Here is a 25571-nt window from a genome sequence, read left to right on the forward strand (position 1 = left end):
TCTAGTTCCTCCTTTCTCCAAACTGCCCCTCCTGTTCCCTCACTTCCAGACCTCAGTGCTTCGAACATATCTGACAGTGGCGACTTTGATGGCAGCTTCCAACAGCAGTAGATCCCAGCAGGGACAGCTGGAAGTGTTAGGTTGCTAAGTCCTGAATTTTGCTGCTTTAATTACAAGGTAATTCAAGCTTTGATGTGAATCTCTATTTAGGCCCAGATTCACTAAAGACAGCGATTCAATCGCTGTTGGCCGATTCTCTAGCCGATATAAAAACAGAGATTGATTCACTATCTTTTTTGCATGCAAATGATTTCCACGGAGGTGCAAATCATTTACATGCAAACTCCCTGACTCAATCGCTCAGTGAGCAATTGAGTCAGGACAGAGCCCTGACAGTAGTGACAGGAGAAGCAGCCTCCTGTCACTGCTGTCGGGGCTCCTGTCAACCACCCTACTGCCAATGGCCCCCTCCTCCCCCACCCACAGCCGGCCGAATGCCCCAGCGCCTGAACACCCATCCCGCGCTTAAAAATATGGCAGGAGGGATGCCCACTCCCTCCTGCCAGCAAACGCTCCCTCCCACTCCCCCTACCTTTAACAGGTAGAAGCAGGAGAGGTGCTCAATCCCTCCTGCTCCTCCGGACTCCAGTGCAGCAATGTGGGCCTTAGGCCTCGTCCCTTGCATCTTGTGATTGTTTTGGCCAATCAGGGGCTTCTTAGACTCCTCTCTAAGGAAGTCCCTGATTGGCTCAGGTGCCTCTGGCCCCTCCCAAGGGAGAAGCCCGAGGCACTTGAGCCAATCAGGGCCTTAGACCTCCTCCCTGTGCATCACATGACACATGTGGGTGGGGCCTAATCCCTGCATTGCTGCGCAGGAGTCCAGAGGAGCAGGAGAGACTGAGCACCCCTCCTGCTTTCAACTGTTAAAGGTACAGGGAGGGGGAGTGGGAGTGGCGTCCGCTGTCAGGAGGGAGTATGCATCCCTCCTGCCGTTTGTTTGGGGGGGAGAGGGACTGATGACAGGAGGGAGTGGGCATCCCTCCTGCCATATTTTTAAGCGCAGGTCGGGTGTTCAGTGGGTGGGTGGGAGTGTGGGGGGTGTTCAGCACACATGCAAAATATGTGTTACACATGCAAAATATCTGTCCCATAAAAAAATGAATAAAAGACAGCCAGACCTGTCAAAAAAACTGTTCCCCCCTCCCGCAACCACAAATGGCAGGAGGTATACCCGGCCCCTCCTTCCCCGCACGTCCTTCTCCACCCCTTTGTCTTCCCCAGTGCTTTCAGCGTCCTTCTCCCCCCTCAGTTTTACCCATTTCCCTTAAGCGTCTTTTCCTCTCCACTCCACCTTTCCTCCCTTTCTCTCTCCCTGCCCCTTACCTTCATGGTGCTTCCCCGCCCGCCCGACAACAGAACAGGCCCGGTCCTACAAACCTCCCTGTCCTGTAGCCGCAAATCTAAATTACCTTCTTACAGTAGCTGGAGTTTTGAAGCTGCTGTAAGAAGGTAATTTAGATTTGCAGCTACAGAGCAGGGAGGTTTGTCAGACCGGGCCTGTTGTCGGTCGATTGGGGGAAGCGCCACAAAAGTAAGGGGACCTGGCCAGCTGTGCACCCCCCCTAAGGCTGCACCCGGGGCGGACTGTCCTCCCCGCCCCGCCCCCTTGGTACACCACTGCCTTTCCCTATCTGCCCTGCCGCAGCACACAGTTGACCAGAAGTCTTCCCGATGTCAGCGCTGGCGTTGGAGGAAGGGAGGGCTTTGCTTAAGCCCTCCCTTCGACGTCAGCATTGACATCGTGGAAGACTTCCGATCGGCTGTGTGCTGCGGCAGGGAAGGTAGAGAGAAGATGAGCCTCGCGAGTACATCCAAGTTACCCCGCAGGAACCCCGCAACCCTAGGGGGCGTCCCCACTGGATCCCCGCGATCCTAGGGGGAAACCCGCGGGATCCCCGTCGTCCCCATTCCCGTGCAGCTCTCTATGCAGGACAAAGACTGTCTTCAAAGTTTGAAGATATGTGGGGTGTGGGTGGGGAGTGTAAACTGTGGTCTGATGCGGGGGGGGGAGGGGGAGAGCAAGCTATGGTCAAGTTTGGGTGCAGGGAGAGATGTCGGATTGTGCTAGTGGAGGGAAGAGGGAAGGAATTAGAACCGGGGAAGGGAGGAAGAGAGAGAGTTGGACCTGGGGGTGAGAAGGAAAGTTGGACTTGGGGCTTTCTGCAAGACCCGGTTCGCAGGTTGAGATAAAACACCTATCACAGAATAAATATTATCAAAGGTAAGAACCTAATCTTTCTTTATTTTTGATTGTCAATAGTAGAAAATTCCATAAAGAGATTGTTTGCAGTTACTATATCAAATGGTTAAGATGGAAATGAATACATTTACAGGATTTAAAGAGCATTTCAGCCAACTGTTTGATGGCTGCATTGGAGGATTTTGAGGGCTGCATGTTGAAGACCACTGAGCTAGGTCAAAAGTAGAACTTGGATCCAACTGAATCAACAGTGCAGTTTTACCTCTATCCAAAACTGATTTGAGTTCTGAGACCAATGCCAAAAAATAAGTTTTAGTGCTCAAATGTTTCCTAAAACTGATTGTCTTGAGTCCTAAATATCAAATTGTTACAAAAAATGTTGAAGTTAGAAAACTACTACCATCTTCAAAATTCTAATCTAATCTAATCTTCATTTTATATACCGAATCTACTCCCTAAGGAACTCAACTCGGTTACAGTTTGTAAAAAAATGAAACATAACAAGTAAAAACTGTGGGATAAAAACAGAAATTGGCTAGATTAGATGGATGGAAAAAGTTAGAAAAACGTATGTTGAATTGCTTAAAATTACTATATGACAGCTAAAATCAAATTAACTATTATGAAAACAACCAGGTTTTTAAACTTTTTCAAAATTGAAATAATTGATCTACCAGTCTTAGAGAATCTGGAAGTCCATTCCAAATTCTCACCAATTTAAAAGTAGAAGATTTACTAAGCTTCCCAGTGCATTTAATACCTTTCAGAGAAGTAAATGCTAATTTGTGAATTATTGTAATTCTTGAATAGCAGGATCTAAAGGAATTTCCACTAAGGGGAATCAAAGAGTCAAATATTCTATAAAGGAGTTTGAAAACCACATATGCACACTTGAACTATATCCTGTGATGAACCGGAAGCCATCGAGTTTTCTCAGCAATGGGGAAACATGGTCTTACTTTCTCTTTCAAAAAATAAGTTTGGCCACTGTATTCTGTATTAACTGGAGACGATCTAAACTGCCCTGTTTAATACCCAAATAAATAGAATTACAGTAGTCCAACTGGAACAACACAGTGGATTGTACCAGTAATAAATAATGTTCTTGATAAAACAGTGTCCTGACTTTTCTCAGCATACGCAAACTAAAGAAACATTTCTTTACTAAGGAATTTATCTGGTCGAGAAAAGAAATGCTTACAACAGGTCTGCAGTTGAAACACAGTTGAGCATCTATCTTCACACATCAATTAGACTCCTCCCACACTCCACTTTGCAAGATCATGTCACCCACTATTTATACAAATATCATTGGTTACCAATCACCCACAGCAGGGGTGCCCAAAAGGTCGATCGTGATCAACCAGTAGATCGTAAAGGCAACACAAGTCGATAGCGGAGCCCATCCCGGGCTCTATGATAGACTTGCATTGCTTTCGCATTCTACCTGCTTCCCAACACCGTAAACAGGACGCAGAAGCACCAGGCCAATCAGCCTTCCCCCCACCCCCAATGTAAATTCTGACATTGGAGAGGAAGTTCCAGGCCAGCCAATCACTGCCTGGCTGGCCCAGAACTTCCTCTCTGATGTCAGAATTGACATCGGGGGGTAGGCTGGTTGGCCCGGCGCTTCTGCATTTGTTTACAGCGTCGGGAAGCAGGGAGAACTCAGAACTCGGTGGCGGTGGCTTGGGGGCCTGTTTCCCGATGGCGGCAGCAGTGGCTTGGGGGAGGGCAGAGAGAAAGAAAGAAAGAAAGGGGGGGCAGGAGGACAGAAAGAAAAAAAGGGGGCATGGAGAGAAAAGATAGACAGAAAGAAAGGGGAGTAGGGATACAGAAAGAAAGAAGGGGGGCAGGGAGCGAGGCAGAAATAGTTGGGAGAGGGAATGAGGTCTGGACAAACGCAAGCATACAGTAGGCTGAAAGAAGGGAAGAAATATTGGATGCACAGTCAGAAGAAGAAAGTGCAACCAGAGACTCTTGAAATCATCAGACAACAAAGGTAGGGAAAATGATTTTATTTTCAATTTAATGATCAAAATGTGTCCGTTTTGAGAATTTATATCTGCTGTCTATATTTTGCACTATGGCCCCCTTTTACTAAACCGCAATAGCGTTTTTTAGCGCAGGGAGCCTATGAGCATCAAGAGCAGCGCAGGGCATTCAACGCAGCTCCCTGCGTTAAAAACCGCTATCGCGGTTTAGTAAAAAGGGAGGGGGTATATTTGTCTATTTTTGTATAGTTGGTACTGAAGTGATATTGCATAAAGTCATCTGCCTTGAAAAAACCCCAGAATCCATCAAATTTCGTCAAATAATAACAAACTTTTATTTGTATATTTTTTTAAAATTTCTTTATTCAGTTTTGCATATTACAACAAGTGTATCAGAAAATTCATATAATCTTATAAATACACACTTGATTTTCTTCATGAACACTTTAAGTACAATATATCATACTTATATTCATATTTTATAATGATTTAAATATTATGTACCGTATTTTCACGCATATAACGCGCGCGTTATACACGATTTTTACAAACCGTGCATAACCTTGCGCGTTATACGCGTGAGCGCGTTTTACAACTTTTTTTTTACATAGTTCCCCCTCGACGTCCGATTCACCCCCCCGCAGGACCGCTCGCACCCCCACCCCGAAGGACCGCTCACTCGCACCCGCACCCCAAAGGACCACTCGCACGCACTCTCACCCGCACCTGCACCCCCACCCCGAAGGACCGCTCGCACCCCCACAGCCTCCCGACCCCCCCCCCCATCATGTAGAAGCTCCTACCGTTGTCCTGCTGCTTCCTCTTGGCGGTCCCGGCCCTTCTGTGAGCCCTGCGTCTGCGCTGCTTCCTCTTCCGGCGGTCCCGCCCTTTCTCTGACGTTAGAGAAAGGGCGGGACCGCTGTGAAAGGCAGTATATAAATTACCTATTCTTGTACAATCCTACTTTATTCCGGGACCAGTGGGTTATTTCCTTCTACCCGCCAGGACTTTGTAGAACGCCTCAAATTGAGAGGCTTAAACCCCTCCCTCTCATATCTCATCACTATGACTGTACCTCAGTTCCTCAGTCTTCCTTCCTATGAGCCAGGCTGTAGGAGCTTATATTTTCTGCTTGTGTTTCCTTTTATGTAATTTCAGTATTTTTTTGTCTGAGGTTTTCACCCTCATAATGTGGAGGTTTCCTGTAGGGGACATCCTTGACTGCAGGAGTTCGCAGACTGTTGGAAAATGTCTGCTTGTCAGTAAGCCCCCTGGACCGCCTGCATTTCAGATTGGGCTAAGGGACCATTTCTTGGGAGTTTGCTCACCCCAGGTTCGTCCTCTAGTGGGTAGAGTGCAGGCTGAGCAGTTCCTTGGAGGTGCAACTAGGATCAGAACTAGACTGCATTCCTCCGCCAGGCCTCTGCGCCGTGTATCTGAGGGTGGCGGAGGTCTCCAGCCTTGGAGGTCAGGCCGATGGGGCAGTCAGAAGAGTTACAGTTCACCCAGCATACATCTCTTCCCGGTGATGGGGGAGTAGTCCTGAAGGATGTTCAGTACAGATGTGTGGATTTTGTCTTTAAGTGTCTGTCTGATTCAGCTGCTGCTGGTGTCAAGGCGTCCTTGGCCTCTCCTTTTGTAGCTTGGGTGTGCTATTCTATGCTGTGCCATGGTGCTGCCACAGTGGCGCTTTGCGACTTGGATTTTCTGTTCTCAGGAGTGGATTATATGGCTGATGCCTTGTACGACATCTTACAAGTTTTTGCCAAGCTTGCCCTCTTTCGTTCGGCTCGAAGAATGCTCTGGTCAGGCAATGGTCAGGAGATTCATCTTTCAAGATGCCCTTGAGCCAGTTGCCCTTTAAGGGACAACTGTTATTTGGCCAGGGCCTGGTTGACCTTATGGCTATTGTGCAGGATCACAGGCCCAAGTCGCTGTCTGTGTAGAGATCCCGCCCTTCAGGGGTTCGGAGCATTCTAATTTTCATCCTTTCAAAGCGCTTTCGTCAATTCTCGGACTCTTCCTTGGGACAACGGTCCTCTTCATCTGCACTTTGGCGGATCTCGCTGTCAGCAGTCCACAGGAAATCGACCGGCGGTTTCCACAAAGAAACAGTTTTGATGTCAGGCCGGGGTTTCCTCCACTACTCATTGGGGGGCAGTTGTCAGCCTTTCTGGTGGAATAGCAGGCCATTACCTCTGACCACTGGATCCTGGAGGACTTCAGGGATGACTTCAAACTGGAGTTTCTGTGAGTATTTACTGGATTCCCCTGCAGGCCGTACCAAAAGGCCATGAAGGTCCGGTGATTCTTGATGAACCCAATTGACCAAGGCGGCTATGGTATGCCAACTTAGTTCGACTCCAGCAGGATCGGGGACTCTGGCTACCTCATCACTTTCGCCTTCTCACACAGGGTTCAGTTGCGATGCAGGATCTGGACCACTTTGGTCTTATGGCATGGCTCTTGAGTCTGCTGCTTTATCTATCCGGGGCTATTCTTCGGTTATGATTGCCACGCTGCTTCACAGCAAAAGGAAGTCCACAGTAACAGACTATGCAAAGGCTTGGTGGTGTTGCTAGGCTTGGTGTGCCCTGAGACAGGTGGACCCATCTCTTCCATCAATTCATCGGGTTCTGGAGGTTCTTCAGGATGGTGGTCTTTCGTGTATGGGCTCTCCTTCTTTGAGTGGCTCATTTGCAGTTCATCCGGATGTAGCTCGTTTTCTGTGGGGCACCCTATGGCTTTGGCCTCTGTTGCACCTTCCCTGTTTGACCTGAAATCTTAATCTGATTTTTTGCTCTCTGGCTTGCATGCCATATGAGCCTCTGGAGCAGGCATTTCTGATGTATCTCACAATCAAGACGGGCTTCCTGGTGGCTATTATTTCAGCCCGCAGAGTTTTGGAGCTTCAGGTTCTTTCCTGCAGAGATCCCTTTCTGCGTATTATGGATTCCGCTGTGATGCTGTGTACTGTTCCTTCTTTTCTTCCAAAAGTGGTTTCCACTTTCCATATGAATCGGGAAATCCAGCTTCCTGCTTTTGCTTCCTCTGGTTTGAGGGATCAGGATCAGTTCTTACGGTCCTTGGAGGTGTGCAAAATTTTATCCCAGGACAAGCAGGCAGCATATTCTCAACATGTAGGTGACATCACTGACAGAGCCCCCTAGTGGACGCTTTCGCAAGCAGACTTGCTTGAAGACCTTCAAGCTTGCGATTGGACCGCGCATGTGCGAGTGCCCCTCCCGCCCGACCTAGGGCATGCGTCTCCTCAGCGTGACCTCAGTTCTATGTTTTCTGCGGAGCCAGAAGCACTGCTCCCTTGCTTCGTGCGATCTCGTTGTCCCTTTTACACCACGGCTTATTTGATTTTATTTTCAGGTTAGTCGCTGTGCTCGCATCTTTATTTTTCTTTATTTTCCTTTCGTGTCTTTTTGAACGGGTCGCCGGTCTTGCTCAGGCCGCCTGGCCTCGCGGGGCTGCGGCCGTAATTTTTCTTAAATCCCGGCCTCGTACCGGGTTTTAAAAACTGCACTAAGTGCAACCGTGTAATCTCCATCACCGATCCTCATCGTTGGTTGTGGAGTGCCTGGGTGCGGAGCACCGCGCTGAGTCGTGTCCTCGTTGTGCGACTTTGCAACCACGGGCTCTTCGTAGGAGGGTGGCCAAGATTCTCCAACTCTTTGGCCCGATGGATCCTGCGGGACAGGCCTCGAGCTCAGCCTTGGCACTGCCAGTGGGTGCCTCGGCCTCGAAGTCCTCGGCCTCAAGATCCCCCTCGGCCTCCAAGGCTTCAGCCTCAGCTCCTCCTTCTACTCCGGCCTCGGGTAAGTCTCCTCTTTCCTCCTCAGGTGTGCCGGCAAAGAAGCCTCCCTCGGAGTCTCATGTGAGTGCCGCCTCGTCAGCCTCTTCGAGACCTCATTCTAAGCATGCCTCACGTAGGGAATACTCTTCCTCGAGGTCACCCCCAAAGGAGCGCACTGCTGAATCTACAACCCAACATCCTTTGGTCTCGGTGCCTATGTTTGAGGACATGCTTAAGGCTATCCTTACCACGCAGCTTTCCTCGGTGGTGAGCCAGCTAGTCCCGGCCTCGATGCCTATGACCTCAGTCTTGACCCAGCCCCGGTCTGACCAACCTGAGCTTCCTTCTCTTGTGTCTCGGGGCCGTGTCCGCAAGACTCGCAGGATCCCCTCGAGCGATTTGTCGGCTCCAGAGTCGGGGCCTGTGACTTTACGAGGGTTCGTAAAAGGGGGCCGTTTTTCACCCGCTACCTTGTTGAGGCTTGCCCTTTCTAAAAAGCTGCGGTCTTCGCCTCTTCGGGACCGGTCTCCGACCATGAGGCATACCCTTGTCCTAGAATTGGACTCTGGTTTGCATTCCCCTTCGCTGAGGATGGCCGTTTCTCAGGGGTCTTCTTCGAAACCTGGGGGGGATTTTTCCTTCTCCCCGTCTTCTCCGAGGCCCCGCAGGCAGGTCTCTCAGATTCCGGGAACCTCCCCGATCCACCTTCCACGGGGTCGTTCCACGACGCCCCCGAGGCAGTTTAGTCGAGCTTCATCGATCTCCCAGTCGCAAGACTCCGAGGCTCTGGCATTCTACTCGAGGTAAATTTCTCCCTCTTTCTCTGCTGCCCCCAAATCTCGCTCAGGGTCCCCTCAGGTGGATGAGTCTTCTTCTCGAAACCCTCCTTTACCCGTTTCATTTCTGACATGGGTAAGGCCCTGAACCTGGACCTCCGGTCTGAGTCCCATTATATTCAGGAATACCTGGCGGAGATGGGGGTTACTCATCCGCCCCGTAAGGCGCTGCGCTTGCCTCTGCATCAGGTTCTCTGGCAAACATTCCTCCAGAACCTGGAGACGCCTTATGCGGTTACGGCCATTCCCTCCAAATTGGAGTCCCATTACCGGACGATCCCGGTCAAGGGGTTTGAAAGTTCTCAACTTTCCCACCAATCCTTGGTGGTTGACTCTTTCTTGAAAAAGTCCAACCCCTCGAAGGTGTACGCTGCTGTCCCACCGGGCCGGGAGGGACATACCATGGACAAGTTTGGTCGCCGTCTTTATCAAAACTCAATGATGGCAAACCGTGTCCTCAACTATAACTTTATTTTCACGTCCTATCTCCGGTTCTGTGTGGACGCCCTCCACTCGTTCCTGGTGGACGTGCCGACTTCTCGGCGTCAGGAGTTCCGTCTTCTGGAGGAGACGCTCTCCCAGCTCCGCCTCTATATGTTTCAGGCGGCCTACGACGCCTTCGAGTTGTCCTTTGCGATCACCATGCGTCACCTCACCCGGCTCAGGATTGCGGATATGGATCCAAATCTCCAGGATCGTCTTGCCAATCTCCCTAGCGTGTATAATGAGCTGTTTGATGATTCCATTGAGGCGGCCACTAAGCGCCTCTCGGAACACGAATGGTCCTTCGCCTCTCTGGTGAGGCTTAAGCCTAAAACTCCTCCGACTCGGCAATACAAAATTCCTCTCTGGAGGTACCCGCAGAAATCTACTCCTGCGTTTTCTCGGCCTCCTTTGAAACGGCCACAGCAACAGCAGCAGCGTCAAACTAAGACCCAGCCACCTGCTCTGGCGAAGCCTGGGCCGTCCTTTTGACAATTCCAGTCTGAGCCTTCGGGCTCCCTTCCTCCTGGAGCCTTCCTCCCTAATTGCTTGGGTCGCTCTGTTTCTAAGCGGACCATTTCTAACTGGTTAGCCGCTTGTATCTGTTTCTGTTATGCTCAGGCTGGTCTCTCCCTGTCAGGTCGAGTCACAGGCCACAGGTGGCATCTGTTGCTTTCCTCCACTCGATTCCCATTGAGGAAATCTGTAAGGCTGCCACTTGGTCCTCAGTTCATACTTTCACCTCTCACTACTGTCTGGACACTTTCTCCAGGCGTGACAGCCATTTTGGCCAGTCAGTTTTGCGAAATCTTTTCTCCTAAATTGCCAACTCTCCCTCCATCCCATTATGGTTAGCTTGGAGGTCTCCCACATGTTGAGAATATGCTGCCTGCTTGTCCTGGGATAAAGCACAGTTACTTACCGTAACAGGTGTTATCCAGGGACAGCAGGCAGATATTCTCGCAACTCACCCACCTCCCCGTGGTTGGCTTCTTTGCTAGCTATCTGAACTGAGGCCAAATGACACCTTCCTTAGATAAATGTTTAAATTGCAGATTCTTATTGTAAATTAAGAGATATCATTGCCATTGTTTTACTTTTTAAGTCAATTGTCTTACAATTTTTTTGACTTGTCAGTAGAATTTGCCTCTATCTTCTTGATTAAAACCTGTGTCCTGCAGCAGTTTCATTCAATAACAGGGACAAATGCTTGAGTACCTGAATAAATTCACATAAACCGTTCTGAGCACCCCTGGGAGAACGGTATAGAAAATTGAATAAATAAATAAAAAGTACTGGGGAAGCAGTATATAAATATTAAATAAAGTTTAAAAAGCATCTTTTAATCAGCAATGCCTCCTGATCATATCATACCTGAATTAATATTTGATAAAAGGAGGCAGCCTTTATAATCTATTCTCTCTTTTGTTGGCAGGTCCAAATGTCAGAGTCAGCCCGGATCCAGGCAGCTGAGGGTTCACTGCATCTCTTCTCCCTGATAATCCTCCAGTTGCAGACTATTCCTGCTCAGTGAGTACACTTGCTCCTCTGCTTCCCTCCTTCAGAACCATTAGATGCATAACAAAAGTTATCTACTAGAGAATTTCGACTTGGAGGAAGAAAGAATATGGAGTTGGGTACCTAAGCCAAGATGTTTAGTAGAGCACAGAGTAAAGGAATTATAAATTTTCCTAGCTAGAAGGAGGAAGCAGATGGATTTACATCAATTTAAGAGGTCTACTTTAAAAAGGGGTAAGGGGGTACAAACAGCCTGGTGGCAGAAGTAAGATGTTAAGTGTCTCTGTCTGAAGGAGGAAGGATGGTCAGAAGTAAGGAGGATTGGGGGGGCGTGGCTTGGTGGTGCATGCGAATGGTCGGGTAGAGAAAGAGCTCCGCACTTGCAGACATTTTAAAGTTAAAATAAATATAGAGAAAATTTAATTTTGTCTTTAGAATAGGGGTATATGAGTTAGCATGGCTTCAGGAAAGCAAAGTAAAGCTGATGCCACGATTACCAATTCAGGGAGCGTAAAAAGGTCTAAACCTGAACCAGCAACTCCGTCGAAGTCTCCACTACCAAGGGATAGCAAATGTGACGATGAAATACTTAAAGAACTTAAGGAAATTGTGTTGATTAACTCTAGAAAGCTGAATGACTTGAAAGAAGAAGTTTCAACATTAAATAAAAGAATGGAAGTATTGGAAATTAAAGTAAATCAACTAGAAAAAAGTATGGAAAGTATTGAACTGGAAAAGAGGCAATTCAAAATAGATAGGGAGAAAATTGCCATACTCACCAGAGAGATGGAGGATTGCTCGAACAGAATGAGAAGAGGCAATTTACCGATCTTAGGGATACCGGAAGGGGTGGAGAAGGGTAAGCTGATATCCTTCTTAGAAAATTTTCTTCCGAAAGTAATAATAATAATAATAACAATTTATATACCGCAGGACCGTGAAGTTCTATGTGGTTTACAATGATTAGAGATGTTACAAATTGAGTGGAATAATGGAATTTTGTTTCTCCACCAGTTAGAGGTTGTAAATTTAAGTCACCACCAACATCTTTTCTCACATCAAGCAGCACTATGGGGTAAAGATCTAGAACAATTACTCGTCTGTTGGTTGTGAAAGAGAAAAGGTCTGTTATATATTTAGGGGCTAAGCCATAAAGTACCATGAAGCAAAAACAACTAAACTTGAATTTCACACGTGCCTCCATCGGCAACCAGTGTAGAAGTCAATAAATAGAAAGGTGTTACGTGATCAAACTTCTTCAGTCCACAAAGTAGTCTAACCGCTGCATTTTGTACCAGTTGCAATCGTCGCATATTCTTCTGGGGGAGTGCCAAGTAGGCGATGTTACAATAATCGAGTTCACTCAGTATAAGCGATTGTACCAGAATTCGAAATGATGAGGCATCGAAGTAAGCTCTGATGGACCGAAGCTTCAAGAGGGTGAGAAAGATTTTTCTACTCAAGGAGTCTACCTGGTCTTTCATGGTCAGGCTCTGGTCCAGTGTTACTCCCAATATCTTCATAGTGGGTTGAATGGGATAACTAAGGTTATTGATGGACATTGATGCTTTAGTGTCAAGTGGGTGTGGCAATGCTATGAAAAATTTTGTTTTCTCTGAGTTTAGTTTTAGTCTGAATTCCGTCATCCATTGCTCCATCCGATTTAGTACTTCTTTTACTTTGGGGGTGACTTCTGAGACAGAGTTAGTGAATGGGATAATTATCGTGAAGTCGTCATCGTGGCTAAATAGTTTTATTCCCAGCTAGGACAATTGCGCATCCAATGAGGATATGTAAACATTGAAGAGCAAAGAAGATAGTGGTGATCCCTGTGGCACACCAGATGGATTGCTCCATGTGACAGAGAGATCGTGATTAAAACGGATTTGGTAGGTGTGTGATATAAGGAAACCTCAAAACCAGTTCAGTACCTCTCCTCTGATTCCAATTGCGTCTAGGCATTGTAGCAGTTTTCCATGGTCCACTAAGTCAAAGGCAGAGCTCATGTCAAATTGCATGATCAGGGCATTGAGGCCCTTACTGAACAAGTAATGCAAATTGTCCAGGATAGCCGCAATTACTGCCTCAATGCTAAACAGAGGCCTAAAACCAGATTGAGTTTCATGCAGAAGAGAGAATTGGTCAAGATATTCCATTAGTTGGGTGTGTACCAATCCTTCCATGATTTTTACTGCCACTTAAGACAAAGTTTCCGGTTGAGATTGAGCGTGCGCACAGAGTACCTATGAGAAGACCTGATAAACTAAAAGGTCTACGTCCTCTAATTTTTAAACTTTTACGGCATCAACAGGTCTTAGAAATTTTACGTCTGGCCAAAGAGAATACAAATTTACGTTGCCAGGATGTCAGAATTCATATAGTTCCAGATTTTGCGAAAGCCACAGCTGACAAGAAGAAAAAATTTCTGGAATTAAGGCCACAATTAAGAGAAATTGGAACGAGGTATAGTTAAATATACCCTGCTATTATGAAGGTCACTCTGGATAACAAAACGCTTAATTTTGATGAACCTGAAAAACTGAAACTATATTTAAACCAACATGAACAACCAATGATTATCTGATTGCATGCTCAGTTGTTCTGTTTTTAATATTTCTGTTTTTGATCTTTGATTATTTTAAGTACGGAGATTGATATGAAATACAGTGACAGTTTACATGTGTGAACATTTGAATAGTAACGGTGACCTCAAGAAATATGAATAGTAACGGTGGAGAGAACTCTGGTCATAATTTGAGAACATGTTGAAACGGCTCCAGTTATAAAATCTAGAATGGAGGGTGTTAAATTCTATAGTATCCCTGATGCATTGATTCTGATGAATGATCGGCTTAAAGATGTTGTGAATGGTCTGAAAGGTCATGAATGGTGAAATAGAAGATGTCTTAATGTAGAGAGAGATTTTCAAGCTAGAATACAAAGTGCAGATTTCTAGGAGGATCAATTTGAGAAGCATACAGTGTTTGCAACAGCTTGGATGGCTAGCGGGTATGATCCCACTGTGACAAGAGTGGAATGTGCTGGTTATGGAGTTGTACTGGGAGAAAACAAGAAGAAGTTTAAAGCTCGATCAGGTGAAACAATTCGGCTCATGGTTCTAATGGGAGAAGGATTGAAAAGATTCATGGAGAAGCTGAAGGAGAAAGAGAGATAAACTCCAGAAGGATTAGAAGCCGCCAAGGAAGCTGTTGCATTTGGCTGTATTAAGTACACCAATCTCTCTTGCAATTGACTGAATGATTACATCTTCTCTTTCGATAAATGTCAGAGGGCAAGGGAAACACCGATACTTTCTTGCTGTATGCTTTCACTAGGATGTCATGGATGGACTCTTCTTTGATGATTTTTTTTTTTAGATTTTAGATCGTCTTCTCAGTAAAATGCTTAGATCAATTTGAATATATGAGAAAAACTTTTAGGGTGTGGGCATTAGGCCTACTAATAACTTGAGTTTTAATCTCAATTCTAAGTTTTTACTTTTACTGTTTAAGTCCTATGGCCTAATTTTATTAATTAATTTAATTAAAAGAGTTCAAGGTTTACAATAGGGGTTATTAATAACCATTATAACCAATATAATTAATGTACAGAGAATATGAATTGAATCTCACCTACTTCTTATATATCAAACATATATGAATATAATATAATATGATTTATAATATAATCTAGTATATTATAATATAAAAATATAATAAGTAAAATTTAAGGAATGTAGTTAAAAAGACTAACTTTACAACAGATTATATATATGCTGAAATTAATTATATGAAAGGTCATGAAATATTTATAAATATTAATAAATTAATACAATTGGTATAATATAAATTAGGGGGTATTTGATTTTTGATGGTTTTTTATGCTAATCTATATATTTTTTATTTTTTTTATTTGCTAATGTATAATTAGTCAAGGAAAAATCAACTAAGAATTTGATATTGGGACAAAATTAATATAAGGTTAGATGATTTAATACAAATTGAATGTATTATTATAGTCTGTTGGGGTTTTTCACTACCTGTTCTAACATGTGCGTTTCCAAGTTTTCACTATTAATAATCATAGGGGAGATGAGAGGGAGAGGGAAGGATAGAAATAATGGGATAGAGATAATTTTATTGGTAATGGTGTCTATTCATCTTAAGTTTAATAAATCTAAATATTCAGGTTGGATTACATATCTGAAACTAATAATTTATAATGGAGATTAAAATTTTCTCATTAAATGTTAATGGCCTTAATCATCAAATAAAAAAGAAAAAATGCTTGCCTTCTTAAAACAACAGAATGCTGATATATATTATATACAGGAGACACACCTATCTGTGGCAGAGTCAAAAAAGTTGGAAGAGGGTTGGGTAAAACAGTTTTTTTGCCCCTGCAATTGGGAAAAAAGCTGGGGTTGCCATACTTATAAATAAAAAATGCACAGCTAATTTTCAATTGATTGATTCTGATCCCTTGGGTAGGTGGGTACATGTGAAAATGAGCATGGGAAATAATACCCTGGAATTGTTTAATGTGTATGCCCCAAATAAGAATCAAATTGAATTTTTTTGAAAATTCTTTATTCATTTTATCATCTTTCAACAAGTGCAAAAATTATTAAACAATTGAAAATGAATACATCACTTGAATTACTATCAATTAAAGCGTTGAATAAAATTTAATCCCTCCCCTCCCTTCCAACTAGATTTCAATCAAAAATATCATATAAAGATTTGTTCCCTTTTTTTTTTAAACTAAACATTTAATAAAAATTTTTTTTTAAAACCCTTCCATCCCTTCATTCACAATTGTACTTATAGAGTAAGAATGGCATCTATTCATTACAATATTTAGCTAATGGCCCCCATATCTCTTTAAATTTATTATAACTCCCCTTTTGTATAGCTATTGTTCTCTCCATTTTATAAATATGACATAACGAGTTCCACCAGAAATTATAATTTAGTCTGTTCCAGTTTTTCCAATTAGTAGTGATCTGTTGTATGGCGACTCCTATCATTATCAATAAAAGCTTATTGTTATTTGATGATATTTGGCTTTTTGATCTCATTAATGTACCAAATAAAATTGTATCGTATGATAATGCTACGTGGTTTTCTAATAGACAATTAATTTGAGACCAAATTGATTTCCAAAAGATCATAATACAGGGACAATAAAATAATAAATGATCTAACGTCCCTGCTTCAAGATTACAATGCCAGCATCTATTAGACCAGTGGTTCCCAAACCTGTCCTGGGGGATCCCCAGCCAGTCAGGTTTTCAAGATATCCCTAATGAATATGCATGAGAGAGATTTGCATATAATGGAAGTGACAGGTATGCAGATCTCTCTCATGCATATTCATTAGGGATATCTTGAAAACCTGACTGTCTGGGGGTCCCCCAGGACAGGTTTGGGAACCACTGTATTAGACTTAGAGCTATCTAATTTCTGTAATTAACTGGGGTCCAAAAAGCTCTATGTAATAAAAAGAACCAAGTTTGTCTCATAGATGCGGACACTGTACATCTCATCCTCCAAGACCAAATTCGTGGCCATTGAGATACATCAATTTGATGTTTGATCTCAACACTCCAAATGTCCCTAAGTCCATTTTTAGGTTTTTTATTTACATATCCGCTTATCAATTTGTAGCACTGTGCGGCTTGGTGACCCAAGAAGTCCATCCGAAAGCATACTCTAAACTATATTGCGTATTAAGAATCTTCCATTCAGGGAACCCTGCCTGAATGGCTTGCTTCAGTTGCAACCATCTATAGCTTTGTGATTTATTAAGACCAAATTTATGTTGCAGCTGTGAAAATTCAAGCAGTTTACCATTTGAAATAACATCACCTAGAATTTGTATATCTGCTATCAACCAATGTTACAGATGATTTTAGATCCGCCAATTTGGATCTTGGAGTTTAACCATATAGTTTGATTTGTTGATTTATAGATTGGAATAGGTGTTAAATTGCTGACATATCTTAGGGTTTTCCATGTGTCCATAAATATTTTGTTATCTTTATATAAATTAGGCATTTTAATACTAAGAACATGACATAAACGTAGAGGAAACATGAGTCGCCATTCCAACCATAACCAATCTGGGGTATTATCAATGAGCTCTGGGAGGACCCAATACATACCCTGGCGTAAAATATAGGCCTATAGAAGTTTGGAAAATTTACCCCACCCTCCGCAATTGGTTTTGTAAAGATACTAAAGCAATTCTAGGAGTTTTGCCCAGCCAAAGAAATTTTATAAGAATACTGTTTAATTTTTTATAAAAGGACCCCTTAAAAAACACTAGTAACATTCCCATCTGATAACAAATTGAATTTTTAAAAAAGTTACAACAATTAATACTTCCACTGGCTGCTTCTAATTTAGTAGTGGCTGGAGATTTTAATGCTGTTATGCATCCATTAATGGATAAAAAACCAAGTAAAATTATGAAGTCATTAGGATTAGATAATTTGGTGCAATCTTGTAATTTGAAAGATACTTCATTTTGATGATCGGGAATTTTTTTTTTGCTCACAAGTTCATAAATCCTTTTCAAGAATAGATTATATATTTGTCTCAAATCAAATAGTACAACAAGTGACAAAAGACTCCATAGATCCTATAATTTTTTCTGATCATGGTGGTATATGGATTGAATTTAAGTTTGATGAGCAGGACTATAGCAGGTCTGTATGGAGATTTGATAATACATTGATTGCGGATTTAAATTTTCTTGAAGAATTTAAATTAAAAATGAATTAATTTTTTCAAATTAACACTTCAGAAGATATTACCATAGAAACATTATGGAATGCATTTAAGGCTTCCATGAGAGGTAATATTATTTCATATTCGGCATATATTAGAAAACAACTTAAAAAACAATTTTCTAATTTAGAAAAAGAAATTAAACGTTTGGAAGCTAAATTAATTGATAAGTAGGAGCAAAGTACCTTACAGGCTATATTAAAAGCAAAAGGTAAATATAATGAGATATCTTCAAAATTGGTAAGGAAAGATTTGTTTTTCCAGCAAACTCTATATTATGGAAGCTCAAATAAGGCGGGAAGATTATTGGCAAATTATCTTAAAGCGAAGAAAAGAACAAAAATTATTGCAATAAAGGATGAGAAAGGAGAGATACATACTCAAATTGGAAGTATTTTAAGTCAATTTCTAAATTTTTATAAAGACCTATATTCTTCTGAGCCTTATGAGGATAGAGAAAAAAATGGTTTAGAATTTTTGAATCTAATTGATGGGCCGAAGGTTCTGATCATATAAAACAAAGTTTAGAAGAGTCTATATCATTAAAAGAATTAGAAACAGCGTTGAAGTCTCTTAGAGTTGGATCCGCTCCAGGTGGTGATGGTTTTACGGTAGAATTTTATAAATCATTTCAAATTACCCTATTACCTCATTTACTAAATTTATATCAGTCTCAACTAATTAAGGGTTGCATTACAGAATCATTAACAATAGTTTTGCCAAAGCCAAACAGAGATTCCACTTTGGTTTCAAACTACAGGCCTATCTCGCTAATCAATGTAAATGGAAAACTTTTAGCTAAAACATTGACTTTACGATTAGCTAAAGCTTTCCCTTTTATTATTGATATGCACCAAACTGGATTTGTTGCTAAGAGACATTCATCTAATAATACCAGATTGGCTTTTCACATGTTAAATTTAACAAAAGCCATGAATGATCCGGCTTTCTCTGTGTCTTTGGATGCAGAGAAAGCCTTTGATCAAGTGGAATGGACCTTCATGTATCAAGCATTAGATTGGTTTGATATAGGTTCAGGATTTATACAAATGATTCAAACATTGTATAGCTCCCCTGCTGCAAGATTATATATAAATAATAATTTATCAGAATGTTTTAACTTGCAAAGGGGGGTTAGATAAGGTTGTCCCCTATCTCCTTTGCTTTTTGATATTGTTTTGGAACCCTTGTTATTGGCTATTCAGCAAGTAAAGGAGATACATGGTATTCCTTATTCAGATCGGGAATACAAAGTCTCTGCATATGCTGATGATATATTGCTTCATTTGAGAAATCCAGAAATAACCAATCCATGCTTACTTGAATTGATTGAGAAATTTGGAAAATTTTCAGGATATAAGATAAATTGGAGCAAATCAGAAATTCTTCCACTTAATGTGCATTGTACAAAGGGCTTGTTTGACTCATTCTCCTTTGTATGGAAGGAAGATGGATTCAAATATTTAGTTATTTGGATTTAACAATACACTAGATGATATAATGAAAGAAAACGAAAACTTTTTATTAAAGAAGGTAACAGAAATGTGCGAGCAATGGAATCCTCTACATCTTTCTTGGTGGAGGAGAGTTCAAACTACAAAATGTTGATATTGCTTGTGGTTTGTTATCAAATGGGTATGATATCAGTTTTTTTTCAGGGGTCCTTTTATAAAAAATTAAATCGTATTCTTACAAAATTTGTTTGGCTGGGTAAAACTCCTAGAATCGCTTTAGTATCTTTACAAAAAGCAGTTACAGAAGGTGGGGTAAATTTTCCCAATTTTTATAGATATCATCAAGCCTATATTCTGCGCCAGGGTAAGTATTGGGTCCTTCCAGAGCTCACTGTTAATACTCCAGACTGGTTGTGGTTGGAATGGCGACTCATGTTTCCTCTGCGGTTATGTATGTTATCAGATACATGGAAAACCTTATGTTATGTTAGTAATTTAACAGATATTCCAATCCATAAATCTACAAATCAAACTATATGGCTAAACTCCAAAATTGGCGGATTTAAGGTCATCTGGAAGGATTGGATGATAGCAGGTATACGGATTTTAGATGATGTTATTTCAAATGGTAAACTGCTTGATTTTTCACAGTTGCAACATAAATATGGTCTTAATAAATCACAAAGTTTTAGATGGTTGCAACTGAAGCAGGCCATTCAGGTAGGGTTCCCTGAATGGAAAAGTCTTAATATGCAATATAGTTTGGAATTTTTATGCTTTCAGGCAGACTTTCTGGGACACCAGGCCGCACAGTGGTATAAATTGATAAATAAATCTGTAAACATAAAGCCTAAAACTGGTCTTAGGGATATTTGGAGCATTGAGATTAAGCATCAAATTTCTGCATATCAATGGCCACGAATTTGGTCTTGGAGGATGAGATCTACAATGTCCGCATCTATGAGACAAACTTGTTTGTTTGTTTTTTGCATAGAGCATTTTGGACCCCAGTTTAATTACAAACATTAAATAGCTCTAAATCTAATAGATGTTGGCATTGTAATCTTGAAGCAAGGACTCTAGATCATTTATTATATTATTGTCCCTTTGTCTTAGCCTTTTGGAACTCAATATGGGATCAAATAAATTGTTTATTAATGAATCATGTGGCACTATTGTATGATATGATTCTATTTGGTATGTCAGTAAGAACAAAGAACCAAATTTCATCAAATAATAATAAACTTTTATTGATTATGACAGGAGTCGCCATACAGCATATCACAAGTAATTGGAAAAATTAGAGTAGACTTAATTATAATTTATGGTGGAATTCGTTTTGTCACACTTATAAAATGGAAAGAACAATAGCTATACAAAAAGGAAATTATGATAAATTTTAAAATATATGGGGGCCATTGACAAATTATTGCAATGAATAGCTACCATTTTCCGTGGATAGTACATTTGTACATATGGAGTTGAGGGGGGTATCAATATTACTAAAAGTTTAAATTAATAGAAAAGAATATTTCTATATAGATGTTGTATTTGATCAAATTAGTGTTGGGAAGGGTGGGAGGGAAGGGAGTAAACTTTAGGTATTTAATTGTTATAATAGAAAGAAATTCAAGTGATGTATTCAATTTCAAATGTTTTATTGGTTATACACTTGAGTAAGATGAAAAAATGAATAAAGAATTTTTAAAAAAAGAAGTAGGGAGGATTAATGTACAGCAGATCTTTTCAGATGGAAGCATAAGATCTGTGAACTTCAAGACTGGTACATTCATTCTTGCTTTGTCTCTTTCAAAGGCTAGAGCTAGCAGTTTCTACCGTGATGTCTCTCTTCACCAACTTAACAGTCAATATCGTGGTGAGTTAATTTGTCTGTTCTATCTAATGAAATAAATACTTAATCTTTAGCATCTCTCCAGACCGGTACAGTTCACTGATGGGTAATAGCTCATCATGACCAGCAGGAGGAGACTGAGACCATACTAGAGAGTTGCGCAGGGACAGAAATCCCACCCGTCCCGTGAGGACTCCGATCCGTCCCAGCGAGGAATCCCTCCGTCCCCACCCATCCCCGTGAGGAATCCCCTCCATCCCCGCCCGTCGCCGCGAGGAATCCCCTACGTCCCCGCCCATCCCTATAAACTACAGAAATAGTTATTTCAATTAATTATGCTACTGAATTAAAGGATCTGGTAGAAACCCATTTAAAAATAAGCAAAAAGACTTTATTAATTGGGAAATATTAATTGGGAAGAATACATACTTTGTAAATGGGTTTCTACCAGAGCCTCTAATGTTTATTCATTTTTATCAACACAACTAATATACTACTTTATCCTAAAGCAAAAAAAAAAAAAGAATTTTTTTCCTACCTTTGTTGCCTGGTTTCTGCTTTCCTCATGTTCTCATTCAATTCCTTCCATCCACTGTCTCTCTTCTCTCTGCGTCTTCCATTTGCTCTGTTACTGTGCCTCTCCCTTTCTCCCCCCTCCCAAATTGGTTTGGCACCCATCTTCTTCCCTCTGCTCCCCCCATAGTCTGGCATCTCTGTCTTCTTCCCTGCCAGCGTCTTCTCCCCACTCTCTCTTCGCCATGTCCTTTCAGTGTCCTTCTCTCCCTCTGTCTTCCCCATGTGCTTTCAGCGTCCTTCTCCCCCCCCCCGTCTTCCCCATGTCCTTTTAACGTCCTTCTCCACCCCTTTGTCTTCCCCGATGCTTTCAGTGACCTTCTCCTCCCTCAGTTTTACCCATTTCCCTTAAGCTTCTTTTCTTCTCCAATCCACCTTTCCTCCCTTTTTCCCTCCCTGCCCCTTACCTTTGTGACGCTTCCCCACCCGACCGACAACAGAACAGGCCCGGTCCGACAAACCTCCCTGCCCTGTAGCCGCAAACTTAAATTACCTTCTTACAGCAGCTGGAATATTGAAGCTGCTGTAAGAAGGTAATTTAGATTCGCGGCTACAGGGCAGGGAGGTTTGTCGGCCGGGCCTGTTGTCGGTCGGTCGGGGGAAGCGCCACAAAGGTAAGGGGACCTGACTGGCTGTGCACACTCCCCCCCCCCCATGGCTGCAACCGAGGCGGACCGCCCCACCCCCCTTTTGGTACGCCATTGCCTTCTCCCTACCTGCCCTGCCGCACACAGCCGACCGGAAGTCTTCCCAATGTCAGCGCTGACGTTGGAGGAAGGGAAGGTTTGCTTAAGGGAGGGCTTTGCTTAAGCCCTCTCTCTGACGTCAGCGCTGACATCGGGAAGACTTCCATTCGGCTGTGTGCTGCGGCAGGGCAGGTAAGGAGAAAGAGACTAGCCTCGCGGCTCGAGTGCCATCCAACCCCGCAGGAACCCCCGCGACCCTTGGAGGCGTCCCCACGGGATCCCCGCGACCCTAGGGGGCGTCCCCACAGGATCCCCGTGACCCAAAGGGGGAACCGGCCGGATCCCCATGGGTCCCGCGGGATTCCCGTCATCCCCGTTCCCGTGCAGCTCTCTAGACCATACTAATAGCTGTGCTTCCCTCTAGTCTAACCATTCTGTTCAGTCTCCAAGCAGGTGTGGTAAGCTGTGCCAGTCTTCCCTGAAAATGGTTAGTGTAGGCCTGTTGGAAGTTGTTTAGTGGCCTTCATGTCCCTGTTTGGTGCTAGATAGAGATTAAGGGATCCTTTTGGGGGTCCCTCCGACCTCGGGGGTGTCACACTCGATGGGTCACAAGTTGAGTTCCTCCCTCCTATTTCCTCCACCTCCCCAAATATTTTTCTAGAGGTGTCTCTACCACTGATACCGGCAAGGCATATAGCTTAGGGAGCCAGTGGAGTCTGTTCTGACAGAAAAAAAAAATCCTGAGGCAGTGCCAATCTGAAGGGAGCCTTCGGTTCATTGTTATTGCTAACCAGCACTTTTTCCCTTAGCTAGGTCGTGTATTGTGCAATGAGCACTTTTAAAGGGAAAAAGTGCTCATTGTGCTCTAGACGCAAGGTCGATGCAGACGACCTGAGCTTGCGGTGTACCTGCCGCCTTAAAGGGGAATCCTCGTCAGCTTTGGGTGCCAGCGTCCAGGGATCCCCTTTGCAAGTGCCTTGCACGCCAGCAGCTGACAGGGCATCCCGGGCTTCCCTCGCAGCCCACACAGGGATTCCCCCAGCTACCGACAGTCAGGGAACTCCCTCACTGCTGGTGCCAGCTTGCTTGCTACAGGCCTCGAGGGCATGTTTTTTGGTGGGCTTTGCTCTGATTTTGGCTGGAAGCGCCTACATTTTGTCTGCAGCCTCAGGTGACCTTCCCCCTGTATTGGAGAGACAAGGGCAGGTTTCTGCTGGGTCCTCTACTTTGGCAGCGAGTCCCTTTGGGTCGCCAGGGGGTTTTTCCCCTGATTTTGTTTTAGCCTTGTGTAAGGCTTATCTTCAGGCAGCCGGGGGTATCGGGAGATGTTTCCCTGTGTGTCCACTCCGGTTCGGCCCCCTTCAGCGCCAGTTTCGTCCCTGTCTCCTCCTCTCTCATCCAAGCGGCCAAGGGTCTCTTGGGACGATGATTTTTTCAATGGGGAGCAGTTTTCTCTTGTTGAGGATCTGGACCCTTTGGGAGACCTCCAGAATCCTCTCAGGGGGACGGATGCCGCTGGCATTGGTTTTTCTGTTCCATCAGCTGGCAGATGCGCATCTTTCAGCAGAAAGAGCTCCCGGAGCTTATTCTTCAGGTCTCCTCGGTGTTGCGTTTCGAGAAATACGTGAAGGAGCATGTGGTTGACCCTCTTCTTCGGGGATCCACTCTGCATCCCACTCTTTTCCTATGCATCTGTCTTCGACCACAGACTACAAAACTTTCAAAAAAGAAAATAAACCCTACTCTTCAAAAAATACATAAAACCTATTTAACACGACCAGTTCCTTCCCAAGCTCCACCTACCACACTATCTACCCTTATCAAATCTAAAATGTTTCAAATTACCCAACATATATCACCTTAAGTTCTCGACAATTCTTATGTAACCCACCTATATATCTTGTAATTTCCTGATAACTCTTATGTAATCCGCCTTGAACTGCAAGGTAATGGCGGAATAGAAATCACTAATGTAATGTAATGTAATTTGGATTTATCCCAGGACAAGCAGGCGGGTATTCTCACAAGTGGGTCACGTGATCCAACGGAGCCACGAATCGGACGCCTCACAAGCAGTCTTGCTTGAAGAAACTCGAAGTTTCGAGTCGCCCGCACCACGCATGCGTGAGTGCCTTCCTGCCCAGCATAGGGCGCGTCTCCTCAGTTCTTACTTTTCTCGAGGCCCAGCTTTGGCAGACCAGCTGTCTTTTTCTTCCTTTTTGCGTCAGATGGCAGCTGATTTGGACATTCAACTAGACACTGGGTCCAAATTTTCCAAGGAGTACCTCGAGACCATGCATCTCCCTCAACCTCCGTAAGCCTGAAGTCATTATGCCATTGTATAGATCCATGGTGAGGCCCCACCTGGAATACTGTGTGCAATTCTGGAGGCCGCATTACCGTAAGGATGTGCTGAAACGAGTCGGTCCAGAGAATGGCCACCCGGATAGTCTCAGGACTCAAGGATCTCCCGTACGAGGAACGGCTGGATAAGTTGCAGCTGTACTCACTCGAAGAACGCAGAGAGAGGGGTGACATGATCGAGACATTCAAGTATCTCACGGGCCGCATCGAGGTGGAAGAAGATATCTTCTTTTTCAAGGGTCCCGCGGCAACAAGGGGGTATCCATGGAAAATCAGAGGCGGGAAACTGCACGGGGACACCAGGAAATTATTTTTCACTGAAAGGGTGGTTGTTCGCTGGAATAGTCTTCCACTTCAGGTTATTGAGGCCAGCAGCATGCCTGATTTTAAGGCCAAATGGGATAGACACGTGGGATCTATTCACAGAGAAAGGTAGGGGAGGGTCATTGGGGTGGGCAGACTAGATGGGCCGTGGCCCTTATCTGCCGTCTATTTCTATGTTTCTATGTTAACCTCCTGCTGAATCCCTCAAACTTCCTCTTCATAAGCTCCTGGATCAGACCTTTGTTCGCTGTCTGGAAACCCCCTATTCCATCCCAGCTGTTCCGGGGAAATTGGATTCCAGATACCGAACAATTCATCATAAGGAGTTTGATGGTGCTCAACTATCCCATCAATCCCTTCTAGTGGAATCTTCGTTGAAGCGGTCTCACCCTTCTCAAGTATATGCCACTGTTCCACTGGGCAGGGAGGGCAAGATAATGGACATATTTGGTCATCGAATTTACCAGAACTTCTTGATGACCTCCAGAGTCCTCAACTATAATTTTCATTTCATTACATATTTCGAATTTTTTCTGTCCATCCTCCCCAAGTTCATGGCCTACTTGGATCCTCGGGCACATTTTGAATTCCTGGAAGTTCTGGCCTCATTGTCCCAACTTCGGCTACA

General features: G+C 43.5%; 1 protein-coding gene across 6 annotated transcripts in view; it reads left to right on the top strand.

The window, feature by feature from the left end:
* STK36 (serine/threonine kinase 36) overlaps positions 1 to 25571 on the top strand; it is a 393543-nt gene that overhangs the window by 247131 nt on the left and 120841 nt on the right. For all 6 annotated transcript variants that reach the window (XM_033944781.1, XM_033944780.1, XM_033944785.1 and 3 more), the window contains 2 exons: positions 10814 to 10908; positions 20960 to 21020. In XM_033944781.1, coding sequence (XP_033800672.1) covers positions 10814 to 10908; positions 20960 to 21020 — 156 coding nt within the window. The remainder of the gene's footprint in view (positions 1 to 10813; positions 10909 to 20959; positions 21021 to 25571) is intronic.

The sequence above is a fragment of the Geotrypetes seraphini genome, chromosome 5, assembly GCF_902459505.1.
Source record: "Geotrypetes seraphini chromosome 5, aGeoSer1.1, whole genome shotgun sequence".
Classification (NCBI taxonomy): domain Eukaryota; kingdom Metazoa; phylum Chordata; class Amphibia; order Gymnophiona; family Dermophiidae; genus Geotrypetes; species Geotrypetes seraphini.